A 23,617-nucleotide genomic window follows, 5' to 3' on the forward strand; every position below is an offset into this window, starting at 1 on the left:
TTTTTTTGTATGTTGATCTCAAGGGGCCATGTCAACCCATTCCATAACCACTCATTTCATGTATAGCTCCACCTAGTTAAACACAAAAAAGTAAAAATGAGGTGTTGTAATTGAAGGTATCTGTGACCTAACATAGTCAAAACTGCACAAAATTGGAAGTGTAGGATCATTATGACACCCTCTGTATGCACGCCAAGTTTTGTGGAATTCCGTTCATGGGGGGGCCACACAATAAATTAATTTATGTTACTATACACCAACTGGCCTGTAGGTGGCCGGAGACCGTTTTCTGTGAATATCTCGAGAACCGTAGGGTCTAGGAGGGCCACCTTTTTTATGTATGTTGGTCTTAAGGGGGCATGTCAACCCATCCCATTACCACTTATTTCATGTATAGCGCCACCTAGTTAAAAATTAAAAAGCAAAAAGTTAGGTGTTTTCATCACAATATCTCTGGCTGACAAGGTCAAAACTGCACGAAATTAAAAGTGTAGGATCATTATGACACCCTCCGAATGCATGCCAAGTTTTGTGTACTTTCGTTCATGGGGGACCTTACAATAAAATAATTTATGTGTACATTTAGTGACGTACACCAACAAGGATTCCCGGGACACTGAAAGACCGGGGTACACAACACTTGGTGGGCATGTACCCCCACATGGATAGCATGGAACCGTCATTTTTCGTTTTGATCTGTAGCCCCCCCGCTGGACTGGACCCCCCGAAAGGAGGGTAGGGCAGACACAGTTCTCTGTGAATATCTTGAGAACTGTAGGGCCTAGGATGACACATTTTTTCCGTATGTTTGCCTCCAGGGGTCATGTTAAGCCATTCCATGTGCACACATGTGCATAAACAGATACACACGTACACACATACATTTACAGTAATCATACGTATGACACATACTCACACAGTAGACATATGTACGCATGCATGCACATGCACAAACACACATACGCAGGCAAACACACAAGCACGCACATACACACACACACACACACACACCCACACACATAAACATAAACTTGTACACGCACACATGCACACAATTCAAGAATTTTTCCCGTCATCTACTTCCTTAATTTTTGGTCAATGATACCCGGGACACCGAACCACCGGGGTACATGAAATTTGGTGGGTATGTAGCCCCACTAGACTTTTACGGAAAATTTTTATTTCTTCCCCGGGGACCTGGCATTCTCTGGGGGTATGCCAAGTTTCGTAGAATTTCATCCATGGGGGGGTCTAAAAAAATTAGGTTATGTGTACATTTAGTGACTGTACACTCATTGGCCTGTATCATCATCATCATCATCATCATGGCTGCATTTTCAGTATTGGCGATAAGTAGTCGTTTGTCCATTAGATGGCGCATCGTTGCAGTGAGACGTAATTTTGTTGGAAGTTAAAAGTGGGTTGGAAAAACAATGGACGCTTCCTACAAGGACTGTAATTTATCGCAGCGAACATCTAATAAGGATAGGACGATGTTCACATGAAGTGTAATTCCCATTTCTTCTTGAAGCCGAAATAAATCTGAGGATGTTTATCGGACATGCTTGGTTTTTACTGCAGGTACGTTAATCTTGTAATATCAATAAGGACCTAGGTAATGTTACCGTTAGCGTTGGTTGAGTGATGGAGGCCCATTTGATTGATTGCATTTGTAGAAAACTATAAATGCGGTTATACCAAGCAAATTGATAGCAGCACTGTTTGTATCTTATCTTATCTGTCATTTATTGCACGTGCTACAAAATCATTCTGTGCAATGGAAGATTTACCAACGTTACACCGGTCTGATACAGTTTTGCCTATACATGCGTGAGACTGAGACGCCTGTTTATTTTGTTTTAAGTGCGTGCAGGGTGTGAGAGGGGAATCGATGTGCTTTGATTCCAGCTTGGTAGTTGTAGTCTGTGAAATTAAAAAGCGCGTGTAGTGTAGTCAAGCAAGTATCCAAACAATGACACCTTCATTTCATTATGGCTGCTTTAGCAACACACCTTAAGCTACTGTGTAGTGGGTCCCATTTAGAAGTGGCTACTTCATTCGCGCTTTCCTTGACTCATGGAGCTGCGTGAATGTTATTACAACTTTTCGCCACGATATGGCAGTTTAAGTCCGCTTGATACTGTAAGGCGTAAGCCATTGGTTTCCATAGGAGATTTTATTTGTGTCGCCAGCATAGCCTATTGACAATTTATGTTGTAAATAGGCCTACCTTATAATCCTACCTGTAGCTTAGGGAAGCTAACAGCTTTCTATTAGGATCTAGTTTGTTAGTTACCGTTTTGTCATAACTCCCTGATGCATTTTTGCATTTAGAATAGCCAGAGCGTGTATATCTCAATCGGAAAATTAAACAATATCGGGTGCCTATGGACTAGGCTGGGTGAACCCAGCCGATCTGCCCGCTATTTATTTTTTGATTTCTTAAAAGATTGAGCTTGGTCTGATGAAAGCCAGACTAGCCATGGACCTCAGTTACACAATGCAAGGGAACATGAATCAGCCTATATTTGCATGAACAATAACGGACAAAAGCTCTTCAACTTTGGCCCGTTAAAATGTGTATGAACAGTCTAGCGACGCATTTCATCAAGGCCCATTTGGACATGTCAGTTATTTGCACCACTGGTTAGATGTAAAACAGCATTTCGTTTCAGACTACTGTTACTTAATTTGTGTATTAACAATAACGTTTCAGACTACTGTTACTTAATTTGTGCATTGACAATAAAGTATTACATGAACTAAAGATGACTAAAATCTTATGTAGAAGAAGAAACATTCACAAAAAATCCATCCATCCAAAAATGACCTTTGTTTTTGATAGCTGTTGAAAACGGCATGGAACTGACAGAGATGTTTTTGTTTATAAATACATAAAAAAAATTAAAAAAAATAAAATAAATAAATAACATTATACTGATACCTTTTGCTTTTCCCAAATACAATGTAGCCTACAGGTGTAAGTGACCTTTCATCAATCCAGTTGCAATGGATGAACTGTGATGAACTACCCTACTTGTGATTGTTTAGAGATTTTAAAGGTTTTATAACAATGCTACATCTTCTTTGGCTATTCTACAATCTATTCACCTTTTCAGCACCAGTAGGCTACTTTCTGTGCAGCCGCACACACACACTCAGGCATGCCAAACAAGCATACACAAAAGTTTCAAGAGTGGGGGATGGAGTAAAATATGGAGACAAATTGAAGTGTGATTTATTTTCACGGAACGGCTGTACAAGACTGAGCGGCGGTCATATTTTGTACCGCTATGCGGTACATCTAGTTAAGCTATGCAACCACCATGTCTATCCTAGCATCACCGTAGTAACCATCTCTGTATTATCTGTTTTAACTATACATGATATTTTACATCACAACTTTAGCATTTTCATACACAGCCATTAAACTATTTGAATATCAACATTCATTAAACTTCCAGTCTGTCAACAATTTTTAAACTATTTACCTTAAACTTTTAAACAGTCTACTTTTAAACTATCTATTAAACTATCTATTAAACTAGCTGCCTATCAACAACTTTTAAACTATCTACTGTCTATCAACAACTTTTAAACTATCTACATTCAGCTTTTAAACAGTCTAATTTTAAACTATCTCTGTATTATCTGTTTTAACTATACATGATATTTTACATCACAACTTTAGCATTTTCATGCACTGGTAATTCCTTGGAATTGCATTTCTAGTTATATGTTATTATTATTCCGCTGACGCTTTTTGTGCGTTTAATGCGGCTTCAACCATTTAACATAGAAACTTCATTCAAACTGCGTTGCGTAGGTCTTACTTAGGTGACTTCAGCTATCAACTTTATAACTTTTATACTTTTTAAACTATTAATTAAAAACTACAAAAATTTCCCCATAGACTTAACATTGGCAATTATGACATCTCAGTAGGGCACTTAGAATCCTATGCTAAGTGTTCCGATCACCTCCAGCAACTGTCTGTCTCAGGCTTTAAGCATACAATCTGGCTCTCTTAAGACTACAGATCCTGTTCAACTGTTTCCTCTGCCCACAACTGTTTCAAAATAAAAGTCTCCACTACAATAATTCCCTATTAAATAATTTAACCATTTAAACTATCCAACTATTTAACTGTTCAACTATTCCAACTGTCAGTTATCATCAACTATGCCTCTAGCCTACTATATTAAAACACCACCTACCTAGCAACCAATTTAGCAACCATTGAAATTAAGCATCTATGTCAGTTTCCATAGCAACCAAGATGATTATACTAGCAAACCACTGTAGTAACTCCTTTATTTCTGATAGTAGCCACCATGGACACCCTAGCAACAACCTAGCAACGACTTCAAGTACCCTAGCAACAGCCTAGCAACCACATTCACAGTTAAAACCTAGCAACCAACATCATTAACCTAGCAACGAGCATAGCAACCACCATAACTACTCTAGCAACAGTCAGTTGTCATCAACTTTGACTCCCGTCAACTGTTTCCTCTCCCCACAACTGTTTCAAAATAAAAGTCTTCACTGCTATAATCCCCTATTAAATTATTTAACCATTTAAACTATCCAACTTTTTAACTGTTCAACTATTCCAACTGTCAGTTATCATCAACTATGCCTCTAGCCTACTATATTAAAACACCACCTACCTAGCAACCAATTTAGCAACCATTGAAATTAAGCATCTATGTCAGTTTCCATAGCAACCAAGATGATTATACTAGCAAACCACTGTAGTAACTCCTTTATTTCTGATAGTAGCCATCATGGACACCCTAGCAACAACCTAGCAACGACTTCAAGTACCCTAGCAACAGCCTAGCAACCACATTCACAGTTAAAACCTAGCAACCAACATCATTAACCTAGCAACGAGCATAGCAACCACCATAACTACTCTAGCAACAGTCAGTTGTCATCAACTTTGACTCCCGTCAACTGTTTCCTCTCCCCACAACTGTTTCAAAATAAAGGTCTTCACTGCTATAATCCCCTATTAAATTATTTAACCATTTAAACTATCCAACTTTTTAACTGTTCAACTATTCCAACTGTCAGTTGTCATCAACTATGACTCCCGTCAACTGTTTCCTCTGCCCAAAGCTGTTTCAAAATAAAAGTCCTCACTACAATAATTCCCTATGAAATATTTGAACCATTTAAACTATCCAACTATTTAACTGTTCAGCCAATCCAACTGTCATCATCAGCTATGACTCCCGCCAATTGTGTCCTCTGCCCACAACTGTTTGGCAGCCTGGGCTTTTCAGTCAACTAGTGTGATCAACTTCCAATCTACATTCAACTTTTAAACTGTCTACTTTTAAACTATCAACTTTTATTAAGCTGTGCAAACACCATGTCTGTCCTAGCGTAATTTTCATGCACTCGTAATTCCCTGGAATTACATTCTCTAGTTGACTATTGCCCTTCTATGCTTTTATTTGCTATTACTGTTTGCTTTTGTTTATGTAAAGCACATTGAATGACTTCTGTGTATGAATTGCGCTATATAAATAAACTTGACTTGACTTGAATTTACAAAAAAAAACTGCAATTGCCATACATTTTGTTATTGTTGATTAATATAAAAATCAAAGCATTAAAAAATAAGTAAGGTAACAGTAAGTCAAACAGGTGTACAAACAGAAAAGACAATTACCTTCTGAAGCATGTATGTTAATTCTCAATATCAGTTTATTTGTGGGGGCTCTGTCAATAGAAGATAGAATTAAACAAAATGATGCATTCTGTACAATAAATTTGAGTAGGGCTGTCAAAATAACTGATTAATTTCGATTAATTAATTTGAGAAAAAATAACTGATTAACTCATTGAATGCCAAGCTGTTTTCGGAAGCTTTGTCCTAGAGTGCCAGCAATCTAGACCATTGTTGATGGTTTTTGTCATTAAAACCACATATTCTGTGTTGAACACATACAATGGCTCGTTTGAAAGGTGAGACTTTAAGCTGGGTGCAAACCGTGTATTTCTACACGCCTCTGTTCCTGAGAAATCCCAGCTAAACAGTGGCTAGTTTTCATCAAAATCGCTGCTTTTTTTCTAGAAATGGAGATATAACGTCTTTCATAAAATATGAAGTGTTGCCTGTAAAGTTTCCAGGAAGTGACCTGGCGAGACTGCAACCTAGTGATAGACCCACAAAAATGGCCTGGTTTTGAGCTGAAGTGCATGCGTCACTGATTCGACCCTAAGCGGCAACCGAGTTATGATAAAATGTCCATATTGTGCGTTTTCATGAGTTTTTGATCGTCATATATTTCATTTCCATTCATCACAGAGTTCCCAAAATCACATATAAGGTGTGTTAGAGTGTCTAGTTTCGTAATTTAAAAAAAAAAGCTAAAAACGTAATATTACGTTTTTGGCACTCAACGCATGGGAAGGAAAAACTTAATATTACGTTTTTGGCACTCAATGAGTTAAAAAAATAATGCCGATTAATCGATTCCGTATGACCTTTGACCCCGAGCCGTTCTAGTCAGTAACCATTAGACTGTAAAATGAAGGAGAGAGAAGAAAATGTGCTGCCTAGATCATTGATTGGAACATTTACTTTTAAGTCGCACATCAATCCAAAAAAAATTGTGTTGACATAGAGGGGAGTGTGAAGGGATATTCCGCAATTTGGGGAATTACACTCATTTTTCACCTCCCCTCGAGTTAAACAATTGATTTTTACCTTTCTCCAGTTCATCCAGCCGTTCTGGCAGTCTGGCTATACTACTTTTAACTCCAGCCTAGCATACATGTAGATAATTGAATCGGATTAGACCATTAGCATCTTGCCTGCTAGCATCACACTTAAAGTGACTTCATCGCTAAATTGAAACCCTGTCTGTCATTTAATTACCTGGAGAAAGTAATTCAAGCTTTTATTACATCACGACTGGATTACTGTAATTCACTTTACCTGGGACTCCCTCAAGCACTGGGCCCATATTCCAAAAGAATTTTAAGGCTAAAAGTAGCTCCTAACGGGCCACTTGTAACTTTAGGACTCCTAATTTTTTTGACTAATTAATTCACGAAGCATTTTTGACCTAAAAGTAGCACATAAGTCTGGGACAGCTTAAAATAAGTCGAGAGGACTCCTAACTCACTAAGACCTATTCACAAACAATCCTAAACCGCTTTTTGTGGCATTTCATGTTGCAATGTTTTGAAATGCACATGCAGCCACAGCTCTCAACCACAAGGTAATAATTGTGGATTGTAACTAAGGGATGCAATAACGCCACCAACAACAACCAAAATCATTGTCAACATGTAAACTAAATGTAACGTTTCATTGTAGGCTAAATCAAATGAAATTGTTTCTCCCATTTACATAGTATAGGCTACGTGTCTTCATACAGATTATGTAAAACATGTTGCAAAGGTACTGCATCAATTCACCTGACCTGTCACCTGTCACTCATCGTCGTAGGGGAGTTTTTTGGCATCATTACCGCCTTATAATCATCAGCCAATCAAGGTTGTCACTTATATCAAGCTTTGTGCATGAGTAATGACGTCCACCATAGCTACGAAGACTCACTCTTAGTTTAGGAGTTGTCATTTTTCCTTACTAAGGGCCCGTCCCAATACCTCCCCAACCCCTAGATTTTGGCCCTAACCCTTTTCGCAAATAAACATATCAAAATTTTGAAATATGTTGGAATATGTTAGTTTGATGCACATCTGATGGACTGTTGAGTTTTGAACACTAATGTTAGAAAATATCTCACGAAGCTATCTGACGATGTTCATGATATCTGCTGAGTGCTTTGAGAGAGTCTGCCCATCAAATAACGTTATATATCTGATCTGGGTAGATTCGTCAATATTTAAGGTGTGTGTTCTGGCGTTCATATGAACACAAATATCTTTGTTGATTAACCAGACGTAGATAAACCAGCACAGCCCACACAACAATGACTGCTGGAACGGGTATGTTCCTGAATGAAAATAGTAGCACGCTACTACCGGTAGACACGTCGGCGCTGCGCGTGACGTAGGTGAGCACGTTCGCTACGCTAATTTGCATATAGTGGTGTCCCAATTCATAGGGAAAGATCTTACCCTCCACTTCCCTTGTCGAGGGGGCTTTAATGTTAAGGGCAATCAAAACCAAGTGGAAGTGTTAAGGGGGGAGAAATGGGACGGGCCCTAAGAGTAGTTCTGAGAGGCTTTGTGAATAACTTTTAAGAGAAAACTCCTAACTAAAATCTTTTAGTGCGATTAAGGAGTTTGTGCTTTGTGAATACGGGCCCAGATATCTTGCCTCCAGCTGGTCCAGAATGTGGCAGCAAGACTGCTGGCTGGATCCAAAAAAAGGAGCGTATTACCCCCATCCTAGCCTCTCTCCACTGGTTGCCCATCCAGCCCAGAATTCATTTGAAGATTTTATTGATGCCCTAAATGGCCTGGCTCCATCTTACATTGCAGATCTCATTCAGCATCACTCAGCCCCCAGGTCCCTTAGATCGTGCAGCATGGGTCTTCTGCATGTACCATGCACCAGTTTCAGGCAGAGGCGATAGAGCTTTTGCTGTGGCTGCCCCGCGCCTTTGGAATCAGCTGCCAGCTTCTATCAGAGATACTCCCTCCATCACAAGTTTTAAATCTAGGCTCAAAACACATCTCTTCTCCCTGGCATGATTGTTATCTGATTGATATCTGTATTCATGTATTGTCTTTTTAAATACACAATGTACGCCACTTTGGTCAGTGTGAACTGTATTTTAAATGTGCCTTATAAATAAATTTGACTTACTACTTACTTACTTATAGCACAATGTTAATGTTAACTGATAGACAAGTGCTATTTCAAGAAAAAGTCCTTGTATATGGCTCTAGAGGCATTTCTTAGTAAAAGTTGGGAACAGGACTTTTTATCATATTTAACATATGCTGAATCCAACTAGCCCTGTTCCCAAGCAGAATTTTGAGTTTTTGACCATCTAATTAGCATCAACAAAATGGCTGCCAAAATTTTGGGCACTTTCTGTACCACGGGCATCATTGTACCGTGTAAATAAATTATATTGTTCACATCTGTGCATCTCAGAAATCTCCCGTGGGCAATAAATAAAAAGTAAAGGCTATGAAAAATATAAAAATTATTATTATGCTAATTAGCCTTATTATCACCTCATGAACCATACTCTTGACTATGTTTACGGTCCTCTTTGGCAAAGAGTCTGGCCTGGCTTCATTGGTAAACATCTTCGTGGTGGGTGGACACGTGTTTGGAGTTTAAAATCATTGGAGTTCCTTAACTAATCACGAACAACTGTTAACTAACAAGCTAGCATCATATCCTTGGTTCCAAATGGGAAAGATGGCCAGCAGTCACATGTTTCATTTGATTAGATTATCTTAGATTAGATTCACCTACATTGTCATTGTGCAGAGTACTGGAAATATATAAGTGTATGTGCAGTATGAACAGTATAAATATCAGTAGAATATCGCTGTGTTTAAGTGTAATTACAGTATGTACATTTATAAATATAAATAGAATACTATGGGTGGGATAGGGGCAAAATGTTCGCTTCCCTGTGAAGGTTGCATCGACATGGACACCTCAACAGGCACAGGCAAGGAGGCACGTGGGGGGGGGGGGGGAGGTTGGGTTGAGGGATGGGTGTGAAAAACCAGTGATGCGTTGAGCAGTTGAGCAGTTTTCACCATCCTCTGCCGTGCTTTCCGGTCGGAGGCAGAGCAGTTGCCGTACCATACTGTGACAGTTGGTGAGGATGCTCTCAATGGTGCAGCGGTCTGAGGAGAGAGGTTGTGTTCTTTAGTCTCCAGGAAGAAGAGATGCTGGTGAGCCTTCTTGATCAAGGTAGAGGTGTTGAGGGTCCAAGAGAGGTCCACAGAGATGTGGACACCCAGAAACATGAACTGGTGACATGCTCCACCTCAGTCCTGTTGATAAGGATGGGGCTTTGTGTGCTAGCTTTTGACTTCCTGAAGTCCACAATGAGGTCTTTGGTCCTCTTGGTGTTGAGAGCCAGGTTGTTACGTGCTGGACCTCCTCCCTGCAGGCTGTTTCATTAGTGTTGCTGATGAGAGCAATCACAGTAGTGTTGTCTGCAAACCTGATAATGGTGTTAGAGCCATATACAGGTATGCAGTTGTAGGTGAAGAGGGAGTAAAGGAGGGCTCAGCACACGCCGGTGTTCAGGGTGAGGGTTGAATAGGTGAGGTTATCTAATCTAACAGACTGCGGTCTGTTGGTTAGGAAGTCCAGAATCTAGTTTCAGAGGGAGGTATTGATGCCCAGTTCACTGAGTTTGGTGATCAGTTTGGAGGGGATAATGGTGCTGAACTGAAGTCAATGAACAGCATTCTCACATACGAAGGTGTTGCTATTGTCAAGGAGGGACAGGGCGGAGTGAATTGCCGTAAAGATGGCATCCTCTGTGCTCCTGTTCTGGCAAATTCTCTTGAAGCACTCTATACTGCAAACAAAATCTACCTCTGGGTACAAATAAAGTAACTTGAACTTGCACTAGTTATAAAGTTATTCATCTAGCTATTAATTCACAGGACATTCAATCATTTTACTAACACAAAGGTTATGAAGAAATATGGGTAACACTTTATGGTAAAGGTACATGAATTATCATGAATTCATGCATTAATTAATTCATGATTTATGCATTACTTCATTCCTTTATATCCTATGAATCATCAGGAATTGACAGTAATTCATATACTCTCATTCATGATGACATCATGTATGAACAACACATCAACTAAAGCATTAGGTGTGATGGGTATATCATTATGATTTATGATTTCTTAAGCATGATCATCATGATTACATGAATTTTAGGTTAATTGGTCATGCATTCATCATGTCTGTGGCCCCTCAACTAAAGTAGTGAATAATGGCATGTGTTTAGAGAACTCCAAAGTTATGTTCAAATCAGAATTTGAGCAGTGATGACCACATTTTTGGCAGAAAAATAAATAGTCATGATCATGCTTAATACATCATAATTCATAATGATGTGCCCACCGTACCTAATACTTTAGTAATGTGTTCATGTATGAGGTCACAAATGACAAACTATGAACTCAGTAAATTCCTGATGATTAATTAGATATTAATGAATGAAGTAATACATAAATCATGAATTAATTCATGCATGAATTCATGATAATTCATGTACCCTTACCGTAAAGTGTTACCGAAATGGGTAAAGGCCTATGTAACTTACTCCAAGACTACATACATTACCAACCTAATTCACTTCAATTATGTAAAATGTAATGTAAATCAGGTTTTATGGCCAAGTATACTTGCATATACAAGGAATTTGGTCTCTGCATGTATCCCATCCAGTGAACACACAGGTCACACATTAGTGAACACAAAGGTCACACATTGAAGCACACATTAACCTGGAGCAGTGAGATGCCTTGCTACAGTGATGCTCGGTGAGCAGTGAGGGGTTAGGTGCCTTGCTCAAGGGCACTTTTTTCCCTACTGGTCGGGGATCGAACTGGCAACCCTTTGGAACCCCGGAAACCCTCAAAAAAAAAAAAAAAAAAGTCTCATTTGTCAAATACGAATGACAAAAACTGTGCCTGCTCAGTTATAAAATTTTAACAATTACATTTTTCAAAGGTTTTTTCAGGTAATTAACATAGGCATAATATAGATTGTTTTTCTTTTTTTCACAGCCTGTATCCTTGATCTATTGGCCAAGGGAGATTTCTGTGAACAATATGAATTAATTTTGGCAACCATTTTGTTTATGCTAATTAGATGGTCATAAACTCAAAATTCAACTTGGGAACAGGGCTAGTTGGATTCAGCACACCTTAATTATGTTAAAAAGTCCTGTTCCCAACTTTTACTAAAAAATGCCTCTAGGAAGCACATATCTCAAAAATATCTCCTGTCTATGACATGAATAAATGAACACACGTCTTTTTAAGTGGTTGTAGCTTCAAGTTTTTTGCAGATTTTTTCCCCCTCTTGGTATGCAAACCGAAATCGTGACAGCCCTATTTCAAACTCCTTCAGTGTTCCTAGATTCTCCTTGAAAACCTTGGCATGCCAATTGAGTACTATTTCCAAAGTCTCGCTGGCCTTGTGTTCTGTCCTCACTGTCTTGATTTCACGCCAGTCCAGTCTGATGTTCCTTAGCCATTCATGGCCAAACAGTGGTGGTGACTTCCCATTTACCACATACAGGGGCAATCTAGCTTTCTCTTTGTTCCAATTGACCCATACTTTCAACATTCCCGCTGGTATAAGCAACTTTCCTGTATATGTTTTCAAAACTACGTCCATCTTCTGTAAACATACAATAGGGTGCATAAGTATTTGAACCCATGCTTAAGTTGACTAAAAAGGAATATAAAATAATCTTTTGGAAATTTATCTTAAAGGTGCTCTAAGCGATGCCACGCATTTTTTAGGCTAAAACATTTTGGGCTGTATTTTGCACCCTGGCGCATGGCGTAAAACTCGTTTTCCACCCGGTACAAAGTTTAATTCCTTATTTTGCATGTTTATTTTTTAAACAATGCGCCCAAGGGTGTGGCAATTAACAACTTAGGGAGTGGCCTGGCACATTGTCTAAAAATCGCTATTGTACACCTGGTCAGAAGTCTATGGTGAGTTGTTTATATGTTATTTTAAGAGCGCATTGTCAACAGTCATATGCACAACGCACCGTCCTTCTATCATCCATGAACGCACACCAGCGCACGTCCATGCAAAACATTACAAATTGCACGATTACAATGGGAAGCATAATTAGAATAAAGATATTACGAAATACTGTATCTCTTGATGAGTAGTTATTCTCCGTCATTTGCAAATTGGTAATGACGGTTAAAAGTGATTAGGAGAGAGGCGAGAGACACGTATGGAGCACAGCTGAAGACGCACTGTCACAACATATAAGCAACTCCTCTGCAGGATAAATGTTTTTTATTCAGTCATTTGAACAATATTAGGGTAAGTGTTGCTTTTTCCAGCCTATGTTTTCTATGGTAACCCATTGTCAGTCAATAGTGAAAGTAACTGCATATTGTCGTTGACTGACACCATGGTGAAGTTAGTTTCACTTTGCCAATGAGTTCAAATAATAGAGGAGTGCAAATGCGTGAAGGCTATGCTAGGTTTTAGTAAAGCATGGTTTAGTGGAATGACTATTCCATATGGTCTCGCAAGCAGTCTCCTTCAAATGCGCCATTGAATGTCAAAATACCGATGCATTTATTTGACATCACGCTTTGCGCCGTTAAAGGGAATGACAGATGACAGACAGTCATGGGTGTGTGTTTGGGGCGTAACAGGTTTAAATGATGTTACGCCCCAAACACACCACCATGACTGATTAAGAAACCTAGGAACACCTTGTTGCGCAATGCGCTCAACGTTTGATAACGAAAACCCTCCCAATGTGGACTGGACATCCTACTAAATTTGAACAAGCTTTTGACGAGTGATGATGCACTTTTGACTGTCATGATAGAGCCCCTAATGTCACTTACTGCAAACATCACCTAACCAACTGCTAGCTATCTGTGTCCTGAATACACTGTAAAAAAATGCGATCTCTGTGGACAGCCCAGGCTCCAAAAACAGCAACAAAAACAACCTGGGCAAACCTAGCCCATAAAAACAAACTGTTCCAGCAAATCACAGACGAGATGCGCATTTAGGAGAGTTTCAATTGCACGGGAGCAGCACGGGAGGGAGGGGGAGGAAGTAGCGAGCGAGCTAGATTAAGGAAAAGACAACATTGTCCTCCCCTTTCTTGTATTCTTCTTGCTAACGTCCAATCACTGGATAACAAGCTGGATTATTTCAGAGCCAGACTGACGGGATATCAAGAACTGCAATGTCTTTTTACTGAGATGTGGCTGGACCTCTTGATGGACCTGAACCTCTTGATTACAGAGTCATTCTACCGGAGGGACTCTCCAACCATTAGCAGAACAGAACAACTGAGTTGGGCAAGAACAGAGGAGGTGGTCTGGTCAGGTATTCTGGTTAACAAACGCTGATGTGTGGATGTACAAACAGGGTGCTCTCCTGACCTCGAACATCTCATGGTCAAATGCAGGCCTTTCTATCTACCCAGAGAATTCTCAGCAGTCTTTTTCATCGCTGTTTACATTCCACCACATGCTGGATGACCTGTATGAAATCATCGATTGGCACAAAACTCTACATCCGGAGGCTGCATTCATCGTGGCAGGTGACTTCAATAAAGCCAACCTCAAGAAAGTTCTACCGAAGTACCATCAATATGTGAGCTTTCCAACTCGAGGTGATAACATCCTGGATCCCTCCATACAGCCATGCCTACAAAGCACGGCCCCGCCCAGCCTTCGGCAAAAATCGTATCACTCGTCAGTCTTGCTACTGCCCGCCTATAGGCAGAAGCTGAAATGAGAGCAGCCTACAATTTGCTCAGTACAGTGCTGGACGGGTCAATCAGATGCTGCCCTGCGTGACTGTTTCAACACAATAGACTCGGGAGTTTTTCGGACTGCTGCTGATAACATCTAGCCTAGAAATCTAGACGCACCCTAGCGGCGGCAAATTAATTTGCTCAGCCTGTACGTCTAGTAGCAAACCATAGGAATTTCTTTTGGCTAACACCGTGGATGTTATCCAATCACAGCGCTCTATTTTGTTAGAGAGTCTTAAGGCGGGCTTAACAGGATAACGACAGTCCTGCGACGGTGAACAACAAGGAAGGTGGCTATGGCGAACGAAGAGCGGTTGTTTGAATCGGCGTTGGCGTTAACTTTGGAGGAGTTGGACTTTTGCTTTTCTTTGAAAGTTGAGCAACACAATGCACTTAAGTCATTCCTTTCGAAGAAGGATGTATTTGCCGTTTTGCCGACCGGATACGGATATGGTCGTAGCGCTGGCCTATTGCATGCCTAGGCAGTTTGAAAGACAATTCTCTGTCCGCCCCTTGGATTAAGCGAGGTGAATGGCTCGATTCCAGACTATACATTTCAGTGATATAGGATGGCCCGCCAGGCTAGATAACATCAACAATTACACTGAGGGGCAGATGTACTATCGCTTTTGCGCTCACTTGAGGCACATTTTCTTCGCAACTTGCGCATAAAAACATGCCGTGGTATGTACAAACAGGCCGCACTTGGGTAAAACCTGCCTGTCGCAGGAGTTGAAATGGAAATTTATTCTCCTTCTCTATTACAGCAAGATTGCTGCCTATTTCAGTTATGTGAAAGAGATGTGTGTAAATCCTTTAGGAAGGTGAATACAAACAAAGCTCCAGGACCTGACAACATCCCAGGTTGTGTTCTCAAGGCTTGTGAACTGGCTGAGGTCTTTATGGACATCTTTAATCTCTCGCTTCAGTCTACAGTATTATTCCAGCATGTTTCAAGAAGTCCACCATCATTCCAGTCCCTAAGAAATCAACAGCTGCCTTAACGATTACCACCCTGTTGCTCTCACCTCTGTTCATATTGATCATATTGCATCCTCCCTGTCTTCTACATTAGACCCACTTCAGTTTGCCTAATAGGCCAAACGGGTCTATGCAGCAGTCCATACGTGTTAGCCCCTATTACACTCAGAAATACGCCTAGGCTACTTGTTTTGCAGAAGAAAGTCATTAGCAGCACAGAATGTTCAAACCTTTCCACATAACTCGACCATTGTTCGTGGCTTTGTTAAAGGCATCAATATGTGAGCTACCACAGGTTACTCTATACAACCACAGGTGGCAGTGTGGTGACTATATAAAACATATTGATGTCAATGGGGCATTTTGCCCATGTTCAGGGTGGAAAATAAAAAAGAAAGATTTGCATAAGACAAGTCAAATTGGTGTTTTCAAAAAGAAGGGATCATGGAGAATAAAGAAAAACATGTTTAAAAAATCTTTGTATATTCCCACAAGGTGTTTGGGTGCTCTGAAAATGATAACCAAAGTGATTTTTCAGACTTGTGAGGTCTGCTGTTCAGACCCTGAAGGGATTTGTTTTCTGTTCATTGCTTTTTGTGAGAGTGTTTCTACTTATCTCAGTAAGGGAAATAAATCAAGAGCCTAGAGTACAAATATGTCTTCTGAAGGCTTAAACAGAGCCCAGCCAAAAACTCCAATAAAATTTGTATCAACTTTGAGGGACAGCTATGACCATGCAGGATTATCCAGACCAAACGTGACGATTTTGCTACATACTATTCCTATTTATGTACCAGCATGCAAAGTTTGAGCCTCCTACATGGTTTAGTTCTTGCGCTGTGGGCTTGTGAACTTTGACAAAAAATAGAGGCCGAAAAAAATCAACACCCCCCCCCCCTGTAAAACTGGCTGTATCTTGGAAAGTATTGATCTTACATAAGAGTCATTTTACAGTGTGTCTCCTGGGTAACATAGGTACACCTGGTAATTTTTTCAGAATTTTTTGAGACCTAAGTGCGTGGGCCCTGGTTGAACTGACGTGGAATGACCCAGTGCTATCAGCGATGAGGAGCAAAGTCAAGGAGCCCAGCAGGGCATAGTTGCCATGGAAAAATGATGCCAGAAAGCACTGAGTTCAAGTTTTATGTTAGCCCATTACCTGTTTGGCAAACTTTGTTCCATTTTTTTCAAACACCTTCTGGAATATGACCTCACTTTTCTGATTTTGTAAATCCAAAATGATGATTAGTTTGATCATCTGTAATCAATAGTGATAAATGACCAAAAATGTAATCTCTTTTTTCAGTGTTTCAATGATTCTCAATTTTAATCTTTTATTCTCTCTACCTGAACTCAATATAAAACATGATTTGAAAATAACTTCCCATTTTAAAATTATAGGCTACGCTCTTCCCCAGTAACTAGGGCTGTATATGTTATATGTGGTGGATCTTGCCCTCAACAATATGCCGCTGTGAGCGGTACTCTGGTACTTAAATTGAGAATGCTGTCAGAATTGTTTTTCAGTGCGTCACATTTTTCAGCATTCAGAATGTACTCTGAGCACACTGTGTATCTGGATAAAATGACGTGAGGGCATTTTGGGAAAGTTTGGCAGTTACATTACATAGGTTATTAATCATTCAAAACATTCCGCTGTATGGTTTTCATCCTCTTCACTGTTCTTGTCAAAACTTCACAAGTTCTTGACTGAAACATTATTCCCCTTTGTTCCACAACAAATTTATCAGTTCACAGACAGAGGAAAAGTTATGTTTTTATAACTACAGATTCACAGTTTCAGAGAAACCACGAGAAGGTTTTCTAGGTTTTCTACAGGAACGGGTAGGGGATGTATGGGCACTATGCTAGAAATCTCAAAAGCATGCCATGTCATGCTAATAATTGCCATACATGTACACCTCTTGAAATGTCACTTTTCTTGGAATAAAACATTAAAACATTTACCAGCAAATAACATTACTAAACACATGTGAATATGGTTGGAACCACACACAGTGACTATGTTTACATGCACACCATTCTTTCATGATTTGAATTCATACATTTCCCAAATTTGGTACTTTACTGCTGCTAGTGTTACCAAAACTAACACTAGTAGTTATAGTGATGAGTAACAGTTTTTAAGGATTGAGTTATGTGAAATGTTTTTTGGGTTTAATTTAAAGGTTTTTTTGTTTGACTCTTGGGATTAACAGTTTGCTATTTAATGGAGTAGAACACTGTAGGCTATGCATGGTCCAGTATGTTTTTGTATGTTAAACTTTTCCTTTTCATCCTTCTCTCCAACAGATCGAAATGCTAGAGCACAAATATGGGGGTCATCTCATCTCTCGCCGTGCCGCCTGCAAGATCCAGACAGCCTTCCGCCAGTACCAGCTCAGCAAGAACTTTGAGAAGATCCGCAACTCGTTGCTGGAGAGCCGCCTGCCACGTCGCATCTCGCTGCGCAAAGTGCGCGTGCAGAATACAGAGGGCTTCTCAGCTGAGCGGGCGCTGGCAGAGGGATGTGGGTTGGCGGGTCTTCCCTTGGCACGCTCCCCATCCTTACCAGCCACTGTTGGGGGGACTCTTACAGATCTAGAGGATTCTTTTAATGAACAAGTGCAGTCACTGGCCAAGTCCATTGATGATGCGCTTAGTAATTGGAGCCTGAAGACTATATGTTCTCTCCAGGATGGTAGCACATATCAATTTAGTAGTGATAGCTTCAGCTCAGTGCGGACACATCAGGGTCTTGGAGAAGAAGGAGACATGTTGAACCCGACAGCGCTCCAAAGCCACATAACAACACAGGTAGAGAATCATGAAAATGTGTCTCGCAATACCAGCAAGTTGATGATGGCTTTTCGGGATGTGACCGTGCAGATTGATAGCCAGAACTTCCACATGTCATCCTCTGTGATGGAGTCCTCTACTTCTGTGTCACTGGGAAATTTTGTCCAACTGGGAGATGCAGGGGAAGATCCAAGAGATTCACAATTCATGCCAAAAGAGAATACTGTGGCAGCAGAACAGCAGCAGCTTCTAGCTAACCGCGAGGAACCAACTCTTGTTGTGCCAGAGACTGAGGAGGTCCTGGATGGAGATTTTCCTGCACCTCCATCCATTGTGGAAGAGATTGTGGAGGAAGAACAGCCACAGCAGGAAGAGAAACCTCTTCTAGTACCTCTAGTCTTAGAGAAAGAAGAGGTTTCAGAGGAGGAATTCACAATAAAAAGCACACACGACTCCTCCACTGCTGTAGCACCTCCACAGGCAGTAAGTGGTGGTATAAGCACATCTCCGGTATTAGAGGTGCTGGAATCCAAGCACAGTGAATTAGAGGCAACAGACAACAGCTCAGAACAGATGAGCAGTAGCAGCACATCAACTTCTGCCCGCTCTGCCTCTGAGGCTTCATCCAAAGAAGCCCTTCAGACTATGATCCTCAGTCTACCACGTTATCACTGTGAGAACCCAGTCAGTTGCAAGTCCCCCACGCTTTCCACTGACATTATGCGGAAGCGTCTCTACCGCATTGGCCTCAACCTTTTCAACATGTGAGTATATCTTAGAAGAGATTACGTCCTGCTTGCATCAGGAGTGAAGTGAGATGTTTTGCCTGCAGTAATGTGTTAAATGTCAACATTTTGGATATGAGTTCCTATGAGCAATCAAAGTACAATGTGGATATTTCAATTTCTCAAATATACTGTATATTATGTTCTAATGGCCAAATTATCCCATGCACTACCTCGTTAATTTTGGCTGTTATGAAAACATAGAACATTGGTCTCATTAACCTTATCATTGACATTTAAATCCACAAAGAACATAAATCAACCTGATTTTGAAAATGTAAGCAAGGTGACCTGTATAACAGACAACCCTAGCCTAAAATAAAATGTATGTTTCATCACATAAACAAATAATTAATTTAACCAAATTTCACTTTTGCTCTGAGGTTTGTTTCTAAAGATGTGCTAGAGTTCTTTAGATTGATTTATTATTTAAAGAATGAGAAAGAATGAGAATGAATGTTTCAATGTGCGCAGAAAGAAGAAATGTACTCCAAATAATCGGAGTAACTGTTTACACAGGTGGATTTTTCAGTCGATCAGATTATCAGAATGGAGCACACGACCTCTCTCCATTTGATTGGAAATTTAGTCGGATCGGATTGAATCGGATCCCTTGAGATGTTTACATGAGGCAATTTTATTCTGATTGAGCCATTACTCTGTTTGTAATCAGCTTAAAAGTGTCCAAAGTGTACTGATTGATATCTGAAATTTACTGAAATTGAGCAAATGCAGGCTTGTTCGCAAGATTATGTCACTATAAGGCTTTTTCTCTTTAATAATGTAGTATCATGCCTAAAGTAACGCCAGGAAATATGCTATCTTGTGACACTGATGGGAAAAAAACATTTTGGCATGTTAAGCACTACATTTTGAAAAGTTCTTTGTCCATGTGACCTACATGTTATTAGAACCAGTCCTTCTGCCGACATCAAGCAATATGCTGTTTCACCTTGTAGTGGCGTTCGACCTTAAAGCAAAGCTCTTGCCAAAATGCATCCAAGGGTGTTTTTGTGAATGTACCCGAGTCAAACTTTCGTTTAAAAGCATAATTACATCCGAAGCGCCACTTTTAAGCTTGTCCATGTTGTCGTTTTCAGGTCAAATGGCCTTTTGAATGGGAGTCGTAGGGGCACTACTAAGGGTATCACGATTTCGATTTTGTATCGAAATCGATCGAAATTACATCTCAATCTCGAACTTCGAACTTAAAAGTAGAATCGACGATGCAGCCACACCCCCAATGTCACGTCCAGCATGTATGCCAAGACGCACAAACGCACACGCACATGCTGAACTGCAGCGTCAACACTCCTCTATTTTTAGGCTGCAGCCAGTTAAAATATACACATCAACCTACCGAAATCAAACCCCCTCTTGCTACTTTGAAATCATCAGTGTGGAAGTATTCGTTCATTCACGTCAATTAAAACTAACTTAGCCTACTAACTTAGCAAGTGAAAAGATGATCTAGTTACAGTCCAAAGTTACTTTAAGGCTTAAAATGCACATTGATAAGTAGCTGCTACATATTCCATGAACACTAACCTTGGGTCTCTTCGGAGTGTGCTGAAACGATCAAATTATCATTCTGTTTTTTCATTTCACTATGTTCACGTCTCTGTTTTAGCCTAATGTTAGTTCTGTTTACATTACAACCTCGCGGTTGAAACAGTTTCAAAATAAAAAGCGGTTTCAAAATAAAAGCCCCCCGAAACAGAAAAGGAAAAGGCCAAAAAGAGTAAATAACATATAAGGAATGCATTAATAGTAATATTTTAAAAAAGAAAAAAAATTGAAAATTGAATCGAATCGTGACTTTAAAATCGAATATTACATTGAATCGAGGATTTGGAGAATCATGACACCCCTAGGCACTACTATTTTGATACATGATCGCGTCAAAATCACACTTTTTAAAACACTAAGAAGGCTCGACACAACACGAAACTTTGATCGAAGTATCATGAGTGTCTCTACACATGAACTCGAGCATTGAGAACATTGTTTGTGTACACATAGTTTACTAAAAAGAAAGGTTTTGGACAACTCACTCCTTGACTGGCAAGATGGCGGCAAACAGAAAAACCAAGTGAGTTGTTCAAAATCTTTCTTTTAGTAAACTCTGTGTACACAAACAATGTTCTCAATGCTCGATGCAACTTGTGTCTGTGAAGGTTTGTGCATGTAACTTTTGAGCCGTATGTCCGATTTTCAAAAATGAGGTATCCTTGGATGAAGCCGAGTATATCTAGCCAGAACCAGTTATACAGGTCATGTTTAAAAAGATGTGACAGCACAAAGCACTATTACATCTTTTTTTTTAAAGCCAATCCATGTCAATTCATGTTTATACAAGTCATGTTTTTCTGAGGCCAATCCATGTCAAACAGATCTTTGTAGATCCACAGTAGACCTGTATAAATATCAACATTATTTAGCATAGCAACCACCATATATACCCTAGCAACACCCAGCAACCATCTTACTTTCTCTAGCAACAACCTAGCAACCACCATTATAATGTGAACCTAGCAACCACCATAGCAACCACCATTATTACCCTAGCAACCAGCATAGCAACCATGTTATTTAGCATAGCAACCACCATATGTACCCTAGCAACCATCTTAATGACCCTAGCAACAATCTAAATTACCCTAGCAACAACCTAACAACCACCACTATAATGTGACCTTAGCAACCACCATAGTGACCAACATGATTACCCTAGCAACCACCATAGCAACCACATTTTTTAGCATAGCAACCACCATATGTACCCTAGCAACACCCTAGCAACCACCATATGTACCCTAGCAACCATCTTAATTACCTTAGCAACAGCCTAGTAACCATCTTAATTACCCTAGGAACAACCTAGCAATCACTACTATAATGTGACCCTAGCAACCACCATAGCAACCAAAATGATTACCCTAGCAACCATCATAGCAACTGTGTTATTTAGCATAACAACCACCATATGTACCCTAGCAACACTCTAGCAACCATCATCATTATCCTACCAACACCCTAGCAGCCATCTTAATTACCTAAGCAACAACATAGCAACCACCATAATGTTACCCTAGCAACCACCATAGTAAGCATGTTAATAAGGTTAACATGATTAACCTAGCAACCATCATAGCAACCATGTTATTTAGCATAGCAACCACCACATGTACCCTAGCAACACCCTTAGCAACACCCTAGCAATCACCTTAATTACCCTAGCATCACCCTAGCAACCATCTTAACACTTTGAATGCCGTGCTGTTTTCGGAAGCTTTGGCCCAGAGTGCCAGCAATCTAGATCCCTGTTTTTTTCTAGAAAAGGAGATATAGCGTCTTTTATGAAATATGCGCTGTTTGAGCCTGTCACTTTTCTGACACTTACATTTCTGGGTCAAAGGACTTGTGTTAGATAAATATAGTTTTTCTGTTCACAAAACCACCTTTCTACTGCTGTTGGGCTCCATAATTATTCCTCCTCTTGGTCGGTAACGTCTGGCAAGGACATGCCCTCTTGCAAGAGCGACTCGACCTATCACCCACTCCGCTCGGCCTGGCCCGTGGTGGAGATGGAACTCCCTCCTCAGCACTGTGGTCAGTCTCTCTTTCTAATTTTTTTGACCTGGTGTATGGTCTCGGCAAGGACAGGTATAAAAGTCTCATGACTTCACCACAGGTGTGCCTCAGGGATCAGTATTAGGGCCCATTCTTTTCTCTATACCATTTCCATAGGTGAGTCTCTCCCATGGATTTGTCTATCACTGCTATGCAGATGATGATCAACTAGAGAGTTTCTAATGAGGAGACACAGCACTCAAAGAATCTCTGATAGAAATGTATAGGGTTAGTTCGTAACACAAACATGGCAGTCGTCTACACATACTCCGCCCCTTCCGCCACCAAAAGTTGACATGTGAATACATTGTGGCAATCATGTGTTATGTTGTGAATACATTGTGCCAATCATTGTGCCAATCATTGTTGTCGTGAAGCCTTGCGCACACGCAGTTTTGCCTGAAATAGATGCTCGATAAGTGCCCAAAATGCGTTGCAATATGGCCGCCGAGTGGAGGGACTTGCCTAAAAGGACTTTGCCTGTCTTTCCCACCTGATGAGTACCGTTGCAGATCATATTTCTGTATGCCTTAAGGATATTGCAGTCTGGATGAAAGATTGGCACCTCCAGCTTTGTCTCTCCAAAAGGCAGCTTTTGGTGTTTCCAGCTAATACAGCTATTCCCCAAAATATTAGTATCCAGCTTGGCTCATCTTCACTGACCCCAACTAAATCGGCACGTAACAAGGGCATCATTGATGACCAACTAAGTTTCTCTGAGCATGAAGTAAGTTGTAAGCAAATTAGGCAAAGTAGTTCAATGGAGAATAGGTTCTGAAAAACAGAAGTTAACTGTTATGCTGCAGTTTGTGAATATCGTCCTCCCAGAAAAGGCATATTATTTAGAGGTAAACACCAGTCTGAAATACAAAAAATGATGCAGACGTTAAATAAAGCAAGTGTAGCTAATATTCCTTCACTTGATGAAAGCAAAGACAT

The 23,617-nt window shown here is 40.2% G+C and overlaps 1 protein-coding gene across 3 annotated transcripts in view; it reads left to right on the plus strand.

The window, feature by feature from the left end:
- The window catches only part of iqsec3a (IQ motif and Sec7 domain ArfGEF 3a), a 137,350-nt gene that overhangs the window by 52,242 nt on the left and 61,491 nt on the right, over window positions 1-23,617 (plus strand). For all 3 annotated transcript variants that reach the window (XM_042077935.1, XM_042077936.1, XM_042077937.1), the window contains exon 4: window positions 17,775-19,024. In XM_042077935.1, coding sequence (XP_041933869.1) covers window positions 17,775-19,024 — 1,250 coding nt within the window. The remainder of the gene's footprint in view (window positions 1-17,774; window positions 19,025-23,617) is intronic.

The sequence above is a fragment of the Alosa sapidissima genome, chromosome 22, assembly GCF_018492685.1.
Source record: "Alosa sapidissima isolate fAloSap1 chromosome 22, fAloSap1.pri, whole genome shotgun sequence".
Lineage (NCBI taxonomy): Eukaryota > Metazoa > Chordata > Actinopteri > Clupeiformes > Clupeidae > Alosa > Alosa sapidissima.